General features: G+C 36.6%; 1 protein-coding gene across 8 annotated transcripts in view; it reads right to left on the bottom strand.

Moving 5' to 3' along the window:
* Csnk1g3 (casein kinase 1 gamma 3) overlaps window positions 1-18,625 on the bottom strand; it is a 115,967-nt gene that overhangs the window by 37,982 nt on the left and 59,360 nt on the right. For all 8 annotated transcript variants that reach the window (XM_029566232.1, XM_008838723.3, XM_029566231.1 and 5 more), the window contains exons 5-6: window positions 13,596-13,744; window positions 11,716-11,950 (exon numbers count right to left, since the gene is read on the bottom strand). In XM_029566232.1, coding sequence (XP_029422092.1) covers window positions 11,716-11,950; window positions 13,596-13,744 — 384 coding nt within the window. The remainder of the gene's footprint in view (window positions 1-11,715; window positions 11,951-13,595; window positions 13,745-18,625) is intronic.

Genomic DNA, 18,625 nt, shown 5'->3' on the forward strand with positions numbered 1-18,625 from the left:
ATAATTAACCTCAAATGACTTCAACAAAAGACGATAAAAGGTGGAAAAGTGATCCATAGAAAAATTATAAAATAAATTTCAAAACAGTTAACAAGATAGTCTTTAAAACAGCTATTCAAAGCTGGGCATGGTGGCGCACGCCTTTAATCCCAGCAACTAGGGAGGCAGAGGCAGTCGGATCTCTGAGTTCAAGGCCAGCCTGGTCTACATAGTGAGTTCTAGGACAGCTGGGGCTACAGGGAGACCCTGTCTCAAAAAGACCAAAATAAAAAAAATAAATAAAAATTAAAAAAGCTATTCAAAAGTAGATCTGGCATAAAAAAATTCAGTATGACAATGTAAAAAAACAAAACACCTTCATTAAAGTAGACCATGGAAATCCCTATCTATCACACACGACTTTATGTAGATTTCATCTTGGACACTGATAGAAGCAGATATGGAAATATGTAAAAGAAAAATCACTGTACTTGTCTTCTGAACATAAAACGTCCTTGTGTCTTGTTAAAACCAATAAATGTTGTAAGACTAAAGATAAATTCTACAATGTGATTTATATTATATTGGGAGCATCTTTTTCCTTTTTAAACTTGATACTAAGCACTCAGGAGGCAGAAGCAAGTAGATCTCTGTGAGATCAAGACCAGCATGGTCTACATACTGAGGATCATTTCAAAAACAAAAAACAGAAAAAAAAGAAAGAAAGAAAGAAAAAGAAACAGAAAAGATACTATGTCAGGAAAAGTACTTACAAGCCCATATAACATTCCTGTAACCAAATTCTCTATTTTGAAATTTTAATGTAAACAACGATGTACAAAGAAATCTATGAATCAATTTTACTCAGCAAAGAGGCACACACATGCATGTGTGCGTGTGTGTGTGTGTATGCCTTAAAAGACTTCCTATATACCACCAACAAACATATTGACAAAGAAATCAGGAAAATGATCTCATTTGCTATAGTCTCAAAAGCCATAAAATATCCTAGAATAAATCTACCAAGGAAGCAAAGGGCTTGTATAATTAAAAACTTTAAGATACTGAAGAAAGAAATTAAAGATACCAAAAGATGGAAAGACTTTTCATGCTTATGGATCAAGAGGATTAATATTGTGAAAATATGCATTCTACCGAAAACAATCTACAGACTGAATGTAATCCCATTAAAATCCCAAAATATTTCTTAGAGAAATCGAAAAATAATCTCAAATTTCATATAGAAACACATAGACACACACACACACACACACACACACACACCAAACAGAATAGCCAAAACAATCCTGAATAATAAAAGAAATTATAGAGGTATCACCATCCTGGATTTAAAATTGTACTACAGAGCCATAGTAATAAAAATAGCTTGGTAGTGGCATAAAAAGATACACTGATTCACAGAATAGAATTGTGGATCCAGATTTAAGTTCATGGTACATTCACCTGATTTCCAACAAAGAAGCCAAAACCACACATTAAAAAATATATTCAACAAGTGGTACTGGTCAAACTGAACAGCTACATGCAGAAGAATGAAACTAGATTCCTATCTCTCACCACGCACAAACCTTAATTCCAAATGGATCAAGGCCCTTAACATAGGACCTGCTACCTTCCATCTCATAGAGGAGAAAGTAGGGAATACACTAGAACTTATAGGCACAGGAAAGGACTTTCTGAACAGGTCTCCTGAAGCATAAGTATTAGGTCCAACAACTGAAAAATGGGACCTCATAAAACTATTCTGTACAGCAAAGGACAGTATCATTAGAGTAAAGAAGCAACATAGAGAGTGGGAAAAAAATCTTTATCAGTTATATATCTGACAGAGCATTAGTATCTAGAATATATATATATACACACACATGCATATATATATATATATATATATATAAAAATAAGTTTTTTTAAAAAAGCCAAATCCTAAACATCAAAATAACAAATAATCCAATCAAAGACTGGGACAAAGTGAGGCTGGAGAGATGGCTCAGCGGTTAAGGATACTGACTGCTCTTGTAGAGAACCTGGGTTCAATTCCCAGCACCCACGTGGCACCTAACAATCATCCCTAACTCCAGTTCCAGGGGATCTGATGCTCTCTTCTGTCCTCTGTGGGCACTGCACAACACAGGTGCACTTAAACACATGTAAGCAATAGACTCATACACATAAAATAATAAAATGTTTTTTAAAAGATTGGGACAAAGAAACAGTTCTCAAATGATAAAACACAAATGGCTAAGAAATGTTTTTTTTTAAATATCCAACACCTTTAGTTATCAGGTGACTAAACTACTTTGAGATTTCATCTTACCCCAGTCAGAATGGCTAAGATCCAAAAAACAAATGTTGGCAAGGATGTGGGGAATGGAGAACAGGAATTCACTGCAGGTAGCAGTGCAAACTGGTACTGCCACTATGAAAATCAGTGTGGAGATTCTTCAAAGAACTAAAAATAGATCTCCCACAAGATCCAACCATACTGCTCTTGGGTATATACCAAAAGGACTCTATATCCTACTACAGAGATATCTGTTCATCCATGTTCAATGCTGCTCCATTCACAAAAGCCAGGAAATGGAAACAACTACATGTTCACCAACTGATGAATGAATAATGAAAGTATGGTAAATGGGATATTCTTCAACTGTTAAATAAAACAAAATTATGAAATCTGCAGGTAAATGGATGGAATTGAAAGCAATCATCCTAAGTGAGGTAACCCAGACCCAGAAAGACAAATGTCACATGTTCTCTCTCAGAAGTCAACATTACCTTTGATTCTTTAGATAGGTGTGCTTTGATTGGAAAATCTTTAGAGGTCAGGAAACTAATAAAGGGGCCATGGTGGGGGTGGGGGGTTTTGTCATCCATGAGAAGGGAGACAGAATGCAGTGATATAAATGGGGGAAAATGGGCAATGAGAATAAGTTTAATGGGGTAGGAATGAGAGGGTAGGGCAGTAAGAGGGAGGATAACACTAAATGCCTTTTGAAGAAGTCATATGGAGCTGGGTGTGGTGGTGTGTGCCTTTAATCCCAGCCCTCTGCAGAGGCAGGTGGATCTCTGTGAGATCGAGGCTACCCTGGATCACATTGTGACTTCCAGGTGGGCTGTGACTAGAGAGACCCTGTGAAAAACAACCAACAAAAAGAGAGGAAAAAAAAATTAAAATGCAGCCCTGTAGCAGGGGTTCAGTGGCCCTAACAGATACCACATGATGGCAAATGAAAAGCCCAATGCCAAGAATGAAGTCCCATTTCTGGAGTTATTGACCAGGGAGGTCTCACAGGCCTTCAAACAAAACTGGCTGTTGCCACGGCACTTGGTTACCTGCCAGAACTTAATGGTAAGACCTTGCTGTTGAAGAATTATACATGAGTTATAGAACTATTCTAGTTGGCTTTCAACTGCTGTGACAAAACACTGACCAAAAACTAACTTGGGGAGGAAAGGGTTTATTTGCCTGACATCTTCCTCGTCACTGAGGGAGTCCAAGGTAGGAACTCAGGGCAGGAGCTGAAGCACAGGCCACAGAGGAATGCTGCCTATTGGCTTGCTCCCTCTACCCAGGTCTATCAAGTTGCTAACTAAAGCTATCCAGCACAAGCAACCCCTGTAACTTGACATATAAATAAATCACGATTAAACCACAAGCTTTCCATCTCTTGGCCCCAAGGTATGATATTAGTATTAATATGACAACATAAAACAGTACAACTTTAAAAGTCCCACAGTCCTTAAAAAACTTAAACACTTTAAAAGTTCAGTCTCTTTTAAAAGTCTCTCAACTGTGGGCTCCTTCAAAATAAAAAAGAAGTTGAGAACTGTTTTATTTCAAAAGGAAAAAATCAGGCACACAAGCAAAATTAAAGTCCAGCAAAGTAGCTCAAGGCTAGACATCTGGGATTCACTCACAATCTTATGGGCTCCAAAGGGCTTGAGAAGCTCCATTTCTCTAGGTCTGCCATACACAGCACACACAGCTTGTCTAGTAGGCTCAGGCTGGCTCCACTCCAGACCTGCTTTTGCTATGCTTGGTGGTCGTCCTATGGTCCTGGCATCTCCAATATGCTGGGGACTCTACTGAAACTGAGGCTGCACCTTCAGCAATGGGCTCATCTGGTCTCTTGGGGTATAAAGCCTCAGTCTCACCCTGACCCCTTCAATCCTGGGGGTCTTCACTGCAACTGAGGCTGTACTTCCACCAATGGCCTTTCCTGGTCTCTCATGGTGCCAAGCCTCAGCTGCTCTCTGTGATCCCTCCATACTTTCTATAACAGAACCATGCAAGAGACTCTTACACATTACCAAGTCCAGCTTGAGATGGACCATAGCTTTTTTGTGCTGACCCTGAGGAAAGACTTCCCAGAAGATTTTGCCACAATGATGCTGGTCTCTTGTTACTCACAGCTGATTTTTCAGCCCCACCTGACCAGCATAAATTGTCTCAGTAAAACAAAGGTTTACTTCAGTGGTTCTGGTCTCTTCTTAATCACAACTGATTCTTCAGTCCCAGCAAACTAGAAACCACAGATTCTCAATTCAAAGTATCACATAAACAGCCCTGATAATCTTTACTTCCCTTTGAAGCTTCATAAGACAGGCCTCCATCTCTACACCTCTTTCAGCAGAACTGTTCCAAGCTCCAGAGCAACTGGAGATTACTTAGCTAAGTAATCTCTAAGCACTCAATGGCTTTTCAAGGCCAAAGTTCCAAAATATTCCCATAATCCTCGCCAAAACAACTGGGTCAAGGTCTGTCACTGCAATAACTCTCTGGAACCAATTTATGTTCTAGTTTCCCTTCAATTGCTGTGACAAAACATTCTGACCAAAACCAACTTGAGGAGGAAAGGGTTTATTTGGCTTATATCTCCCAGGTCACATTTCATCACTGAAGGAGCCCAAGGCAGGAACTCAAGGCAGGAGCCTGGAGGCAGGAGCTGAAGCACAAGCCATGGAGAAACACTGTTTATTGGCTCGCTCCCTCTACCCAGGTGTGTCAAGCTGACAAAGCTGACAACTAAAGCTGCTATCCAGCACAAGAACAAACAAGAAGAAATCAAGCCAGTACTGACCTCAAATCTTCATCTCTGCCAGCTAGCTTTCATAGTACTAGAAGGTGCTATGCATGTTACTGACAGAGAAAGACAATCATCAGCCTTACCCAGCTGTGAACCCTGTGAGCTACAATAACTACTAGCTTAGCAAAATATGCCTACTGATACAATAGTGGCATGATGTATGGGAGCAACCAATCACCTTCTGATCGGTTTTAAGGCCCCCTTTACAAGATGGAGTCCATACCTGACACTTATCAGGGCCAAGAACCTATGGTTAGACAGGTCACAGGCTATAAGGGAAAACCTACTACTATTATTCTGCTAAATAGACATAATATTAAACTGCTCATAATGACTTATTGTTATACCCATAGATTAATACATCTCTCTACTCTTGCCAGAGAAGTTTCTTCTTGCAGCAGATGGTGATTAGCACAGAGATGTACAACTAGACAACATGCAGAGAATAAGAGACTTAGGAGTGCTCCACCCTAAATGAGACACCTATTTCACACCTACTTCCAAGACTAAGGGATCACTGCAGAAGAGGGGGCAGAAAGATTCTAAGAGCCAGAGGTGGAAGATGAATACAAGAAAATTATGTTGTCTGGACACCACAGGGAAGTTGTACATACAAACCCATAGTGCTTGTGGCAGCATGCATAAGAACTGTGCAAACCCAAACCAGACAAAAACCAGCAGGGATGGGAGAGGTTGGCAAGAAGTCCCAACCATAGGTGAGGACCTACTGACAATTTATAGCTGCTGGGAGAAGGAAAGTGAATTTTCCTACTGGTATGTCCCCTGTAGGGTGACCAGACTTGAGGATAGACCCACCAAGAGTATTTTGGAAACACAGATTATACATGATAGGTCTTAAAAAAAATAAAGACAAATAATAATAGAAGACATGAATGGGGGAGGGGATGGTTAAATGAGATAGAGGGGAAAGGGGTCTGAATATGATCAAAATACATTGTACGAAATTCTTGAATCAATAAAAAAAAATTTAAGTAATCACAAGGGCTAAAGAGATAGCTCAGTAATTAAAAGCATTTACTGCTCTTGCAGAGGACCCAGATTTGGTTCCCAGCACCCATGTAGTGGCTCACAATCACCTGTAACTTCAGTTCCAGGCAATATATGACACCCTCTTCTGGCATTCTCAAGCCATTTAAAAAAAAAAAAAAACCAGAATGAGGGGTTGTAGCTCGGTAGTACAGCACTTGTCTAGCAGGTATGAGACCCTGAGTTTGATCCCTAGCACACAAAAAGGAAAGAAGGAAAGAAAGATTTTTAAAAAGACGGGAAAGAGAGAAGGAAGGGACGGAGGAAGGGATGAGGAAGGAGAGGGGTCATTAAGACCCAACGAAGCTTGCAGAGCGTAAATCAGGTATCTATAAAGTAAAGATCACATTGAAATATCACATTATTTCTGGTACGTTTTTTTTCTTATGTGTTCTTGACTATTTACAAAGTTACATATTCTAATTCAAAACCATGAAATACTCCATATCCCCAGGCATCACACATCATAGAATAAACCCAAACTCATACTACTTTAGCTCACCCTCAATCTATTTTGAATTAGGGGTCCACCTAACCTGGCAAACATTCTTCTCTGTCAGTTTTGCCCATCTTTATCTACATTAAATTTGAGAAGAGGTTCTTCTAAAAGTAAAGATTGTAACTTTTACTGTTTGTAGTTCTTGCCAGAATCTACTTTTTTTACTGAAAGGGGTAAAAGAGAGTACTACAATAGTTGAATGCCACTTCCCAAGCTCTGAAGGTTTGTCCCAACAAGGACAAACATATCACCCACTTTGCCTTTTCTACAAATAGAAGGCTGCTACATTTACCATTGTTCAGATAAAAAAAATTATCCCATAAGGAAGCTGTGACTTCATGTCTCACAATAAAAGTTGTAAACCTTTGTTAATTATTATAAAATAGTCTATTACCAACGCCCATGAAATGAAAATTTCTCACAGACAACGTACCTCTTGGGCTGTAACTAATCTTAAAAGAAGGCACAGTTTTAGTCTACCCTGTTCTAGTTTCAATCTTTCAGGAGTTTGCTACTGAAAGGACTCACCAAAAATACTATCTGAATAAAACTGCTTTATCATTTGATTGTATGAAACTTTTCTTAAAGGTAAAATTACATTTTTTCAGATATTTCAGAGGTCTAAAAGAGGAAATACAGTATAGACAAAGAGGCATGGCAGGGACATGGCGTCTAAAAGGTAAGTCTGAGGAAAACTGCCAGAGGCAAAGTCAAGGTCAGAAGTTGTTACATTAGATAATCTTATTTCATATTGTAAGGCACTTCTGAGCAATGATGAGGGAAGGTGTGACTGATTTACATTCCTGTGTATTATGAGTAACATGTCAGGAACAGAATCTAAAAGCAGAAAATCAACTCTGCTTCCTCTGATATAAGTGCTGATTACAGTTTAAGAAAAATCTACTGCAAATGCAATGTAAAAGTGATTTTATAAAGAAACACAGAAAGCCATTCAACGTGAAAGAATCTATCATAAAAACTTCAACCTCTATCTTGCACCATACAAAAATTAATTCTAGATAAATCGCAAATATAAAATATATACTAAAAGCAGGAAGCTTCTAGAAGAAACATAAAATACCTTTTTGTACATGTTGGTAAAGATATCAGGGTAGTTAAGACTCAAAAGATTAACAGTCATTGGGCTGGAGATGGTGGTATAGCAACTGTCGAGCATCCACAGGCCTTGGGTTCAACTCCCAGTAACACACACAGAAAGTAATAGTCATAAAAGAAACACTTCTGTTCATCAAAAGACAACATTAACAAGCAAGCAAATACTGGAAAAAAACATTCACAACACTAACACTTATCAAAGGGACTTGTATGAAGAATAAATTATAAACCAAAAATAAAACGACACTTCACAAGACATATAAATGATCAACATACACATAAAATGGCTCAACACATTAACTGCAGATTTAAAAATGGCACTCCACGTCTATTTTTCTTTAAATTTTTATTTAAAAATTTACTTATTTATATTTCTTAAATATTTTATTTATTATTTTAATTTTATGTGTATGAGTGTACTGCCTGCATGTAGGTAAGTGTACCCATGTTGTGCAATGCCCGCAGAGCTCAGAAGAATGTCAGATTTCCCTGGAACTGGAATTGAAGACGTTTATTAGCCACCATGTGGGTGCCAAGAATCGAACCCAGGTCTTCTGCAAGATCAGCCAGTGCTCTTAACTACTAAGCTATCTCTCTAGCCCGTATTTATTTATATTTTATGTGTATGAGTATTTTGCCTACAGGTGAGTGTACCCATGCATGCAATACTCATGGAGGCCAGAACAGGGAGTTGGATCCCCTGAAACTGGAGTTTCTGACAATTGTTAGCTGTCATATGGATGCTGGGAATTGAACTTGGTTCTCTACAAAAGCAGCTAGTGTTCTTAATCACTGAGCCATCTCTCTAGACCCTTTTTTCTTTTTTAAAATTATCTTTTATTTAGGGAGAGAGAGAGAGAGAGAGAGAGAGAGAGAGAGAGAGAGAGAGAGAGAGAGAAATGAATATGCCATGGCACATTTATGGAGGTCAGAGAACAACCTACAGAAATCAGTTCTCTACCATGTGGGCCTTACGAATTGAACTCAGGTCATCAGACTTGACAGCAGGTACTTCACTTGCTGAACCATCTTGCAGTCCCACATGGCTAAAATAAAAAGGCTGACAGTAGCCAGTAACATAAAGAATATAAAACAGATTTCCATTCAGTGCTAGTGGAAAGGAAAAAAAAGGTGAAAATTCTTTGGAAAAGTATTATATACAGATTAGTATAAAAGTCAAATGCCATTTATCACATGACTAACAATTTCAAGAGAATATATGCCAGAAGATCTGTAAGTATGCCATGCAAGCTTTCTTCTTAGTGGCAATACAAATGTTCATCAAATGGATATAGTTGTGATATGGTTATGCTATGACTACTACTCAACATTAAAAAGAACAAACTACTGGTAAGTCTCAGACACACTGAGTAAGAAGCAAGACAATTTCAATTACATGAAGTAATATTATCAGAAAACTAAGCGATGGAGATAGAAATCAAATAAGCAGCAGTTACTTCTAGAGAAGGCAGGGACTGAGGAGTAAGAAGGAAGTCTTCAGGGTAATGACAAACTTCTAAGTCTTGATAGGGTTGTGAGCTATGTAGTATGATATTTATTAACAAAAAATTATATACTTAAATGTCTGTATCCTACCTACTATAAATTGTTTCATTAAAAATATCCCACAAAATAATTAAAAATATTATGTCTAGTAAGTCTGCTTTACAAAAGGGTACCAGTTAGCAATCCTGAAGCTATTTTTTGATTTCTATTATCCTAGGTTTCCAAAAATGAATGAGTAATGGCAAGCAGATTTCTCACTGTTAGCAAAGGAATATAAAAATACAGGAGAAAGGGCTGGCATGGTGGCATACATCTTTAATCTCAGTGCTTGGGAGGCAGAAGCAGGCGGATCTCTGTGAGTTCGAGGCCAGCCTGTTCTACATAGTGAATTCTAGGCCAGCCAGGGCTACAGGGAAACCCTGTCTCAAAAAGACCAAAAAAAAAAAAAAAAAAATTAAAAAAAAAAAAAAAAAAATTAAAAAAAAAAAAAAAAAAATTAAAAAAAAAAAAAAAAAAATTAAAAAAAAAAAAAAAAAAATTAAAAAAAAAAAAAAAAAAATTAAAAAAAAAAAAAAAAAAATTAAAAAAAAAAAAAAAAAAATTAAAAAAAAAAAAAAAAAAATTAAAAAAAAAAAAAAAAAAATTAAAAAAAAAAAAAAAAAAATTAAAAAAAAAAAAAAAAAAATTAAAAAAAAAAAAAAAAAAACAAAAAAAAAAAAAAAAAAAAAAAAAAAAAAAAAAAAATTACAGAAAAGAATCACAAACATAGATGTGGGAGTACTACAGAGGCAAATCATAAGTATCAGTATAAACTTAAGGCTTTAATAGAAATGTATTAATCTGTGTGTTCGTATGTATATATATATATATATATGTGTGTAGGTATACATATATGTGCACTTCTGTGTATGTATGCATATACATATTTCCCAATTATGCTGGAGAAAGAGCATAGGAGCAATAGCAAGGCATAGCAAGGAGAACACCCAGTACCCACATCCTGGTTTTGAAGCACTATCACTATCAAATAATGAGGCCTAGGAAACATGCAAGCATGACTGGTTATAGGCCTGGAGCAGAGAAACTATAAAACAGTCTAGAAGAACCTGTTGCAATGAGAAGGAAAGTGCTCAAAAAACAAGTCAAGAGGAGGAGCCAGCTTGAAGGAACAACCAGTGATTAAATCTGAGGTCCTCTGAGCCCCCAAATAAACAATGAATACAGTATATTCAATTAATAACACAATAAATAAGAATTCATAGTCCATACAGATATAAGCCAATAAATGGGTTAAAAGGCAAAGTTTGTGATATTAGAATATTAATCAATAAATATGCAAGGAATAAATGAGATAAGAGAATCATCATCAATCAACGCTAAATCTAGTGGGGAAACATAAGAGCTGTTCATGGTGTCACACGCTTGTAATTCCAGCACTCAGGACACTGAAGCAAATTCAAGGCCAGCCTCAGCTTTATAACTTGACCCTATCTCCAAAAAAAAGTTAAATAACATGTTTACATAACTTCAAACATCTACCTACAAAATACTTTTTAGTTACACAGGGAAAATAAGCTCTGTGGTGGAGAAACTAGCAGACACCACCCTAGGTAACTGAGTAAGCCAGATGGAACTAGTTACATCAAGTGTCTTCTTACACAGTACAATGAGAACACAAGCCTTCTATGCCTTCTAAGATATGTGCATTCAACATGCATACCAAAATCTGACCCTGAAGAAATACAAGACACAAACTGAGGACATTCTAAAAATTAGCCTTTGCTTCTGAAAAACATTAAGATTATAATCCATAAAGAAAGAATGGGAGATGGTCCAAGTAAAAAGATGAAAACTAGGCAACAAATAATATACGGTCCCAGATTAGATCATGAGCCAGGAAAAAAAAGCATAAAAATGTTGTTGGGTTGGTATATAAATAAGGAACACTTTTTAAAACTTCAGTACATTACACAAAGTCACACAGCAAGGAAATACTTAATCTGGAGGTAGAAACCAGCTCTGACTGCCTCAAGAGTAAGTACTTTTAGCACTGTATTCAATTAGGTTGCTACTAACCCAGCTAGTCACGCAGAAGAGCTATAAACTCAATCGAAAATTTTCACATTAAATTTCAGTTAAAATTGGGCATTATCTTATACTACTTAACAGAAACAATCAAATGTATCCCCTAATTGTACCAACATTGAACATTCCAAGTTATCACAGAAAAATCAAAAAATGAGCAAGTGTAAGAGCACCTATCATTCATTTACCCTTAAAGCACCTTACTTTTAGAGTATTACCAAAATGTAAATGAAAGTAAAACTGTGGGCATATGGTAAATAAAAATTACAATACAAATTATTTTATTTTGCAAAAACTGAACCAAAGTAACAAACGCAAACTACACTAGGCATGGCTGCAGAATTCAAGCTCTGATACTTACACACATTCACATACCTTTGCCTAAATGAGTGTTTATGCTCATGTATCTAGCTGTTCCTGTAAGGCTTTTGTGTTCTCTGTAGGGTATATGTTTTTTTGTCTCTGGATCAATATATTCCTTCGCCAAACCAAAATCTATAATATGAATAACTTGCTGGGTTTTGTTTCCTGGTCGTCCTATTAAGAAGTTCTCGGGTTTCACATCTCTGTATATCAAGTTCTTGGAATGAACATATTCCATACGAGAAATCTTAGTCGGGGGAAAGAAAAGAAGAAAATTTTTATTTTAGGTTTTTACTAGCAAAAGAAATCATGATAAAGCAAGACAGATCTTTCACAATGAAAACAACGTAAAAAAGAAAAAAAAAAAGAAATTGTTTCAACCCTTTAAAGTTAGCAAGATGTCTATAGTTCCTCCAAACATACCACTCATGACTCAGTGTTTGCCTTCGCTCTTATGGTCAATGATAAATCAAAGTGTCTAGATTTCAAAAATTCATTTCATATCAGTAAGTAAGACTCAAACACCAATTTCGGAGAATCCTAGCTTATAAAATAAAAACGACGTATTGACAAAAAAGAAAATCTCAAATTCAAAAGTAAAAACAACATACACATAAAGTTACATTATTCTTCCTCAGTTCAACAGTCAGGCAATTTTTATAATTAAAGCAACTTATGAACTTAATTTAATCTGTTAAAAAATTAGCATCATTCAGTATTGTTTTCATAACATTTACTTTCTCCCAAGTATTAAACATTTAAGACCTTGAAACTGGAAAACTTTGGGTTCCAATTCTAATAATAATACAGTGTATTTTTATTAACTATTTTAAAGAGTCTCAAATAATGTTCATTATACACAGTAATAGAAAAAGAACGTTGAAAGTAAGGTAATTGCTTCATTTATGGCAATGATGGTTAACACAGTCACACAGGCCATTCTAGTCTGTTCATTAACAAACTGTGGCTCACATTCCCAGGACCCAAACTTCAATTAGATTATATATTATGAGGGTTTTCCAGGTCATGACACATTCCTTTAATACATACTTTTTAATAGCTACATATTACTTTAAGACTATTAATCATTTATCCTGCTCACCTTGTTATACAGGGTCTCTCTGCCCCCTTCCCTTCCTCCTTCCAATTTTATCTACTCTTTTATACGAAACTTTTAAGTAATCTAAACATTTCTGACATGAATTTGAGGAAGTAGAATTAATGAGTCAGTGAATAAAAACAATTTTACGACTTCTGCAGCACACTCATGCTGGAATTAGTATCAAAACTGTCTAAAAATCATCTGCATTGTGTTCCCACAGGTTCCCTGACATTTAAACAGTAAAACTTTCATTAGTTTGTTTCTTCTTTTATTAGGTCATTAAACTCAACTTCTAAGACTAAGAATTCTGTTTCTGAGGGTTCAAAGTTTTCATCTTGAAAGAAAGGAGTGCTAGAAAAACAATTCTCAAAGTGAGCACTCTGCCCTTAGAGCAGCGATGGTTATTAATTTTGATATAACCTAAAATGCATTTGACTCAGTCATTTTAAATTACATGCACCCTAAAAAAGACAACATAAACAGCAGAACATTTGTATTGCATAGGTCAAATGTTCTATGAGACGTCACAGATTTTAGGAGCATTTTAAAATTATTTATGAAGCCAGGTATGATGTATACATCTACAATCCTAGCACTCAGGAAGTAGAGGCAGAAAGAGCAGGAGTTCCAGTACAGCTGACCCTACACAGGGGCTTAGAGACCAACTGGGTTACACGAGACCCTTTCTCAAAAAATTAAGATGGATGGACAGACAGAAAAAGGGAGGGAGGGAATCTGTGATCAATGAACTACAGTTCTTCAAACAACTTTGAATATCCTGCTTACTTACCAGTTGTATAGCTATCATGAGAACTGTCTTAAGAGAAAATGTTCTATCACACAAGTCAAACAAATCTTCCAAACTAGGTCCCAGCAGCTCCAGCACCATGGCGTTGTATTTACCACAAGGGCCAAAATAGTAAACTTGAGGTATACCATCTAGAGAGAAAGGAAAGTTATTTAATAATTTCATCTTAGTAAATACTGAGCCTTTTCCTGCCAATCAATAAACAGTATTTTGAACTTTCTAGTTTTAAGACCTTAGTGAATTTAGTTTCTCTAAATAGACAAGAAAACATGTATTAAACCTCCTTTTACCCTATACTTTCACATTGATGTCCACATTGTAACCTGGTTACAACTCCATTGTAGTTGCATTACTAAATAACATAAAAAGAGTACTTTCCCTCCACCACCTCACACACTGCGTTTTTCAGCCTTGTATTTCTACAGGCTATAGAAAGGCTGAGAATACAGAAAAGATTCCACTTGTATTGAACAAGAGAGTCATGCTCTCTTTTGTAACACCATGGTAGGCATGCTACTAAGATCAACCCCAATACCTTCCCTTAAATGTGGGCAAATTCCTAGGATTTCACTCTCCTAATTAAGTGTGTGTGTGTGTGTACTATATATACATATATCTATGCACATCCATACACACACCCATACACATACATACAGTCCCTATCCATAGATCTTAAATCAATCAAAGGCAAAGTAACCTAATGGTGGTTTAACCTAATCGAATCTTCTTTAAAAGGAGACTCTAAAAATCAAAAATACTGGGAACAGCGGGAGGTTCTGTTAGCCCTGAATATATAAGTCCTGTTATGAAGAAATCCATATGCTAGGAGAAAAGCCTATAGAAACTGTAGCTCTCAAGCCTGTAAACATGAGGAACCATAGGCTGGTAGAAACTAGAAGAGGGTATTAAGCATCCAGTTAGGTAACAGTCACAGTCTAGGCTCATCTAGGCCTTGATTTTAGCATGGTGAAACTGTCCACAGTCAAACCATTAGGCCATACTGGGTTTTCTGACCCATGGAAACTGAAATAATAGTCTCTTGTTTTAAGACACTAATAATTTATTATTCAGCCATACAAAATAAAACTCAAGCCTGACATTTATCTGTTTTATTTTTAGAATTAATAAATTTCCAACACACAATTAAATGATCAATTTACTTTCACACTGCATTTAAAACTTATTCATCAAGAGGAAATGAAATTCTTCTATCCACAAATATCCATTTTATTTCCAAGTGATTTCTTTGGGGGGGGTGATATTTTTAAAAATGAAAAATCTTTCCAAATACAATTTCTTTAAAAAATCCTTTCTGTTATTTTATAAAAATATTTTATTATTTGTATTTTATGTATATGAGTGTATTGCCTGCATGTATGTAAGTGTACCCATGTCGTGCAATGCCAATGGAGGTCAGAAGAATAGAGTCGGATTCCCTTGGAACTGGAGTTATGAACGGCTGTTAGCCACCATGTGGGTGCTGGGAATCGAACTTGGGTCCTCTGCAAGAGCAGCCACTGCTCTTAACCGCTGAGCTATCTCTCCAGTCCCAATTATTTTATTATTTTTATTTTATGTATATGAATGCATTGTCTGAATGTAAGTACACCTGTGTCATGCAGTGCCCAAAGAGGACAGAAGAGAGTGTTGGATCCTTGGAAATGGAATTACAGACTGTTGTTAGCTGCCATGTGGGTACTGGGAATTGAACCCAGGTCCTCTGGAAGAGCAGCCAGTGCACTTAACTGCTGAGCTATCTCTCCAGCCCCTCCATTCTTTTTCATAAAAAATAGTGGAAACAGTTTCATTCTGTTAACCCTACCACACTGAGTACAAATTATTAAAGTGGCAGAAGAAAAGATACTGAACCAGAAATCAGCAGGAACACTTCTCAGACTGACCTACCATCTGCCAGTGTCTAGGTTGTCATCCAACTGCTCAAGTGGGCCTCAGAAGCAGTAGTTTGGCTAAGAGCAGCATTCTTCAAGTGCAGTACATGGGAGGGGCAGAATGCTACAGTTAAGGAAATACATTCAAGCCACTTACAAGTCTCCAGAAATAGTGGTCACTCACATGCATGCCAACACTGTGCACACTGTCTACTAGTGTAAGTCACTCCTAGAAGAGCCACTCATCATGTGCCATGAAATTTTTCAAAATTGTTCATTCATATTGAATGAAAGACTGTCTAAAGTTTATTCCAGTTCAAATTCTGTTTTTTTTTCTAAGAAAAATAATGCATATTAAGAGCTTAGAACTTCAATTAACACTTGGAACTGCTGGGACTTTCCAACAGCTCTCAGCTACATAGCTTTTAAAGTTCTTCCCACAATAGTTTTTTTTTTTTTTTTTTTTTTTTTAAATATTCAGAGGTTGCTAACTTCTATGTTCTCGATTTAACAATCTCAAAAACTCATTTCCACTCTTCAGTTTGTTGCTTTTGATCTTCATGGTGCAAGGAAATTAGATCATCAAAGTTGATAGAACTATATATAGGCTATAACAATAAATCGTTTTTAAAGTTACTTAATGACAGGACTGCAAAGGGCTTCTCCACTTCCTACTCAGTCACCACCCACATTCCAATAGCTTAGGTTGTGGAGAAACAACCTCTGAATAAAGCATCAATAGATTTTGAGTAACTACATGAGTGGTATTTTGGTTACTAATTTTTCAAATGTTCTCAAATGTCACCAAAGATGGAAAACCCACTTAAGGATTATACCTGTCTTTATTCACTAAATACATATTGAACATGTTGACAATATCCTCATGGGGCTGATTTAGATAGTAGACATAATAAAAGCACACAGGATACCATAACTGAGCAGTTTATCCAGAAATACAAATTTGGGTTAATATTCAAAATCCAAGAATGCAATTCACTATAATAACAGTAAGTGAAAAACATCAAAAGATCATTTTAATGCAAAGGAAATATCTAACACAACTCTCAGCAAAATTCTGAATGTAAGTTGTCTAACTCCAATAAAGGACACCTATGATAAACTACAAGCTAGCACCATACTTAACAGTGGAAGACTGAATTTGTTCCACTAAAGACTGGGAGTAGGACAAGAATGACCACCTTGAACTCTTCTATTCACAGGGCTTTAACAGAACAGTTACAAATCAAAATAGAGTCACCCATGCTAAAATGCCATGTCACTAAAATGAAGACTAAGATGATTATCTGACCTTTCAAGAAACCAGAAGACATGAGAAATAAGAGCCAAATTTTCTGGACCAGGCTAGTTTCAATGAGTGTATTTAAGTTTCCCTACTTTAATCCTTATACAGAAGTAATCTAATCTGAGACAAGGTCTTGTTTTTGCAGTTCAAGTTTGCCTTGAACTAGCATCCCTCCTGTCACCCTGTCTCAAGCACTGGGATTATAGGCCTGAGCCATCACATCTGGTTTAAAATATTTTAATGACTTATTAAATACACAGGGAAAAACAGAAAACTAAGAGATTCAAGAAAGCACAAGTATTTTCTACTTTTGTATTTTTCAGACCTTCCCATTTTTTACAAACAATATATATTATTTTTGCAATCATAAGGAGGGAACATGTTTAAAGTCCCTTTTAGGAGCCAGGCGTGGTAGCGCATGCCTTTGATCCCAGCAAAGGCAGAGGCAGAGGCAGAGGCCAGCCTGGTCTACAAACTGAGTTCCAGGTCAGCTGGGGCTACAGGGAGACCCTGCCTCAAAAGTCTCTTTTAAGTCCACAATCAGCAGTTTTAAAGGAAAAAAAATACTTGGACTAAACTATAATTTTACTTCCCAGGACTTGTCTCAACAGGTTTGTTTGTTTTTTGTTTTAACTGAGCAAAGTCCGTTACTAGCTGCCAACAGTCTTCACTCTCCTGCTGCCGCCCCACAGAAAGGCTTTGATACCAACAGTCCTCCTTCAGGTTAGGATCACAGTCCATAGCTCTGGCTCCTTTATCTCAGCTTATGTCAAAGACATGAGACTTGGAGTGGATACCTACACCTTAATACTTCAAGGTGTGTTGGACCTTCCAGCCCACAAAGTAGCCATTACAATGGGGCTGAAGAAGAACAGTGACTACAAAACAGAGATAGGGAAATCCAAAAATAGCAAAAGATGTTGTGACTGTTGTAAATCTATTGATTTAAAGATAAATATAAAAATATTTGGAGTTAAACTTACTCAAGATTTACTGCCAATAACCTATATGAAGAGGCTGGAGATGAGACCACCACTGTTGATGTACTGGCCAAGGAAGACTTCTATAAAATCAGCAAAGGTGCCAATCCCATGGAAATCAGAACAGGTTTGACACTGGCTGTTGAGCTATAATTGCCAAAAATGTAATTCCAGGATCCATTTGTTTTACTGAGTGAAAAGAAACTATCTGGTGTCCGGTGTGTAGCACATGCTCTTGAAATTGACAATGCCCACAGTAAGCCCTTTTATCATAATAGCTAAAAATGTTAAAAGGGAAAATGGCTTTAAATAGGCTAAAAACTGATCTTCAGAGTGTTGTAACTGATGACACAGAATCAATAAAGATATGGCTATTGCTACTTGTGATGCAGTATTTGGAGAAGACAGGTATTGACCCTAAATCTTTTTTTCCTACTTCTTTTTTGAATTTTTGTACATTTCATATAATACATATTAATCATATTTAAAACCCTTCTCTTATCCCTTAGAGCCATCTTCTGGTTGGATTTTATTCATCCTATCATATATGATAAGGCCTATCTAGACAAGCTTGTGTACTTAGATGTCACTTGGTTTGAGTTCTTCCCCTGGAGCCTGGTCAGCCTATCTAGCATCATTTCCCTAAAGAAGATCATTTCTCCCTCACCCAGCAGTGATCAGGTGCCAATAGTTTCTCAACCAAAGTTGGGGCTGTGTATCCACTTCCTCATGTCTATGCTGGGATTATTATTATTATTATTACTATTACTATTATTGGTTTGAGTTTGCATGGGTCTTATGCATGCTGTGACCATTGCTATAAGTTCACATGAGCAAGTT

The sequence above is a fragment of the Nannospalax galili genome, unplaced genomic scaffold (assembly GCF_000622305.1).
Source record: "Nannospalax galili isolate Female #2095 unplaced genomic scaffold, S.galili_v1.0 scaffold38, whole genome shotgun sequence".
In the NCBI taxonomy this organism is placed as follows: Eukaryota; Metazoa; Chordata; class Mammalia; order Rodentia; family Spalacidae; genus Nannospalax; species Nannospalax galili.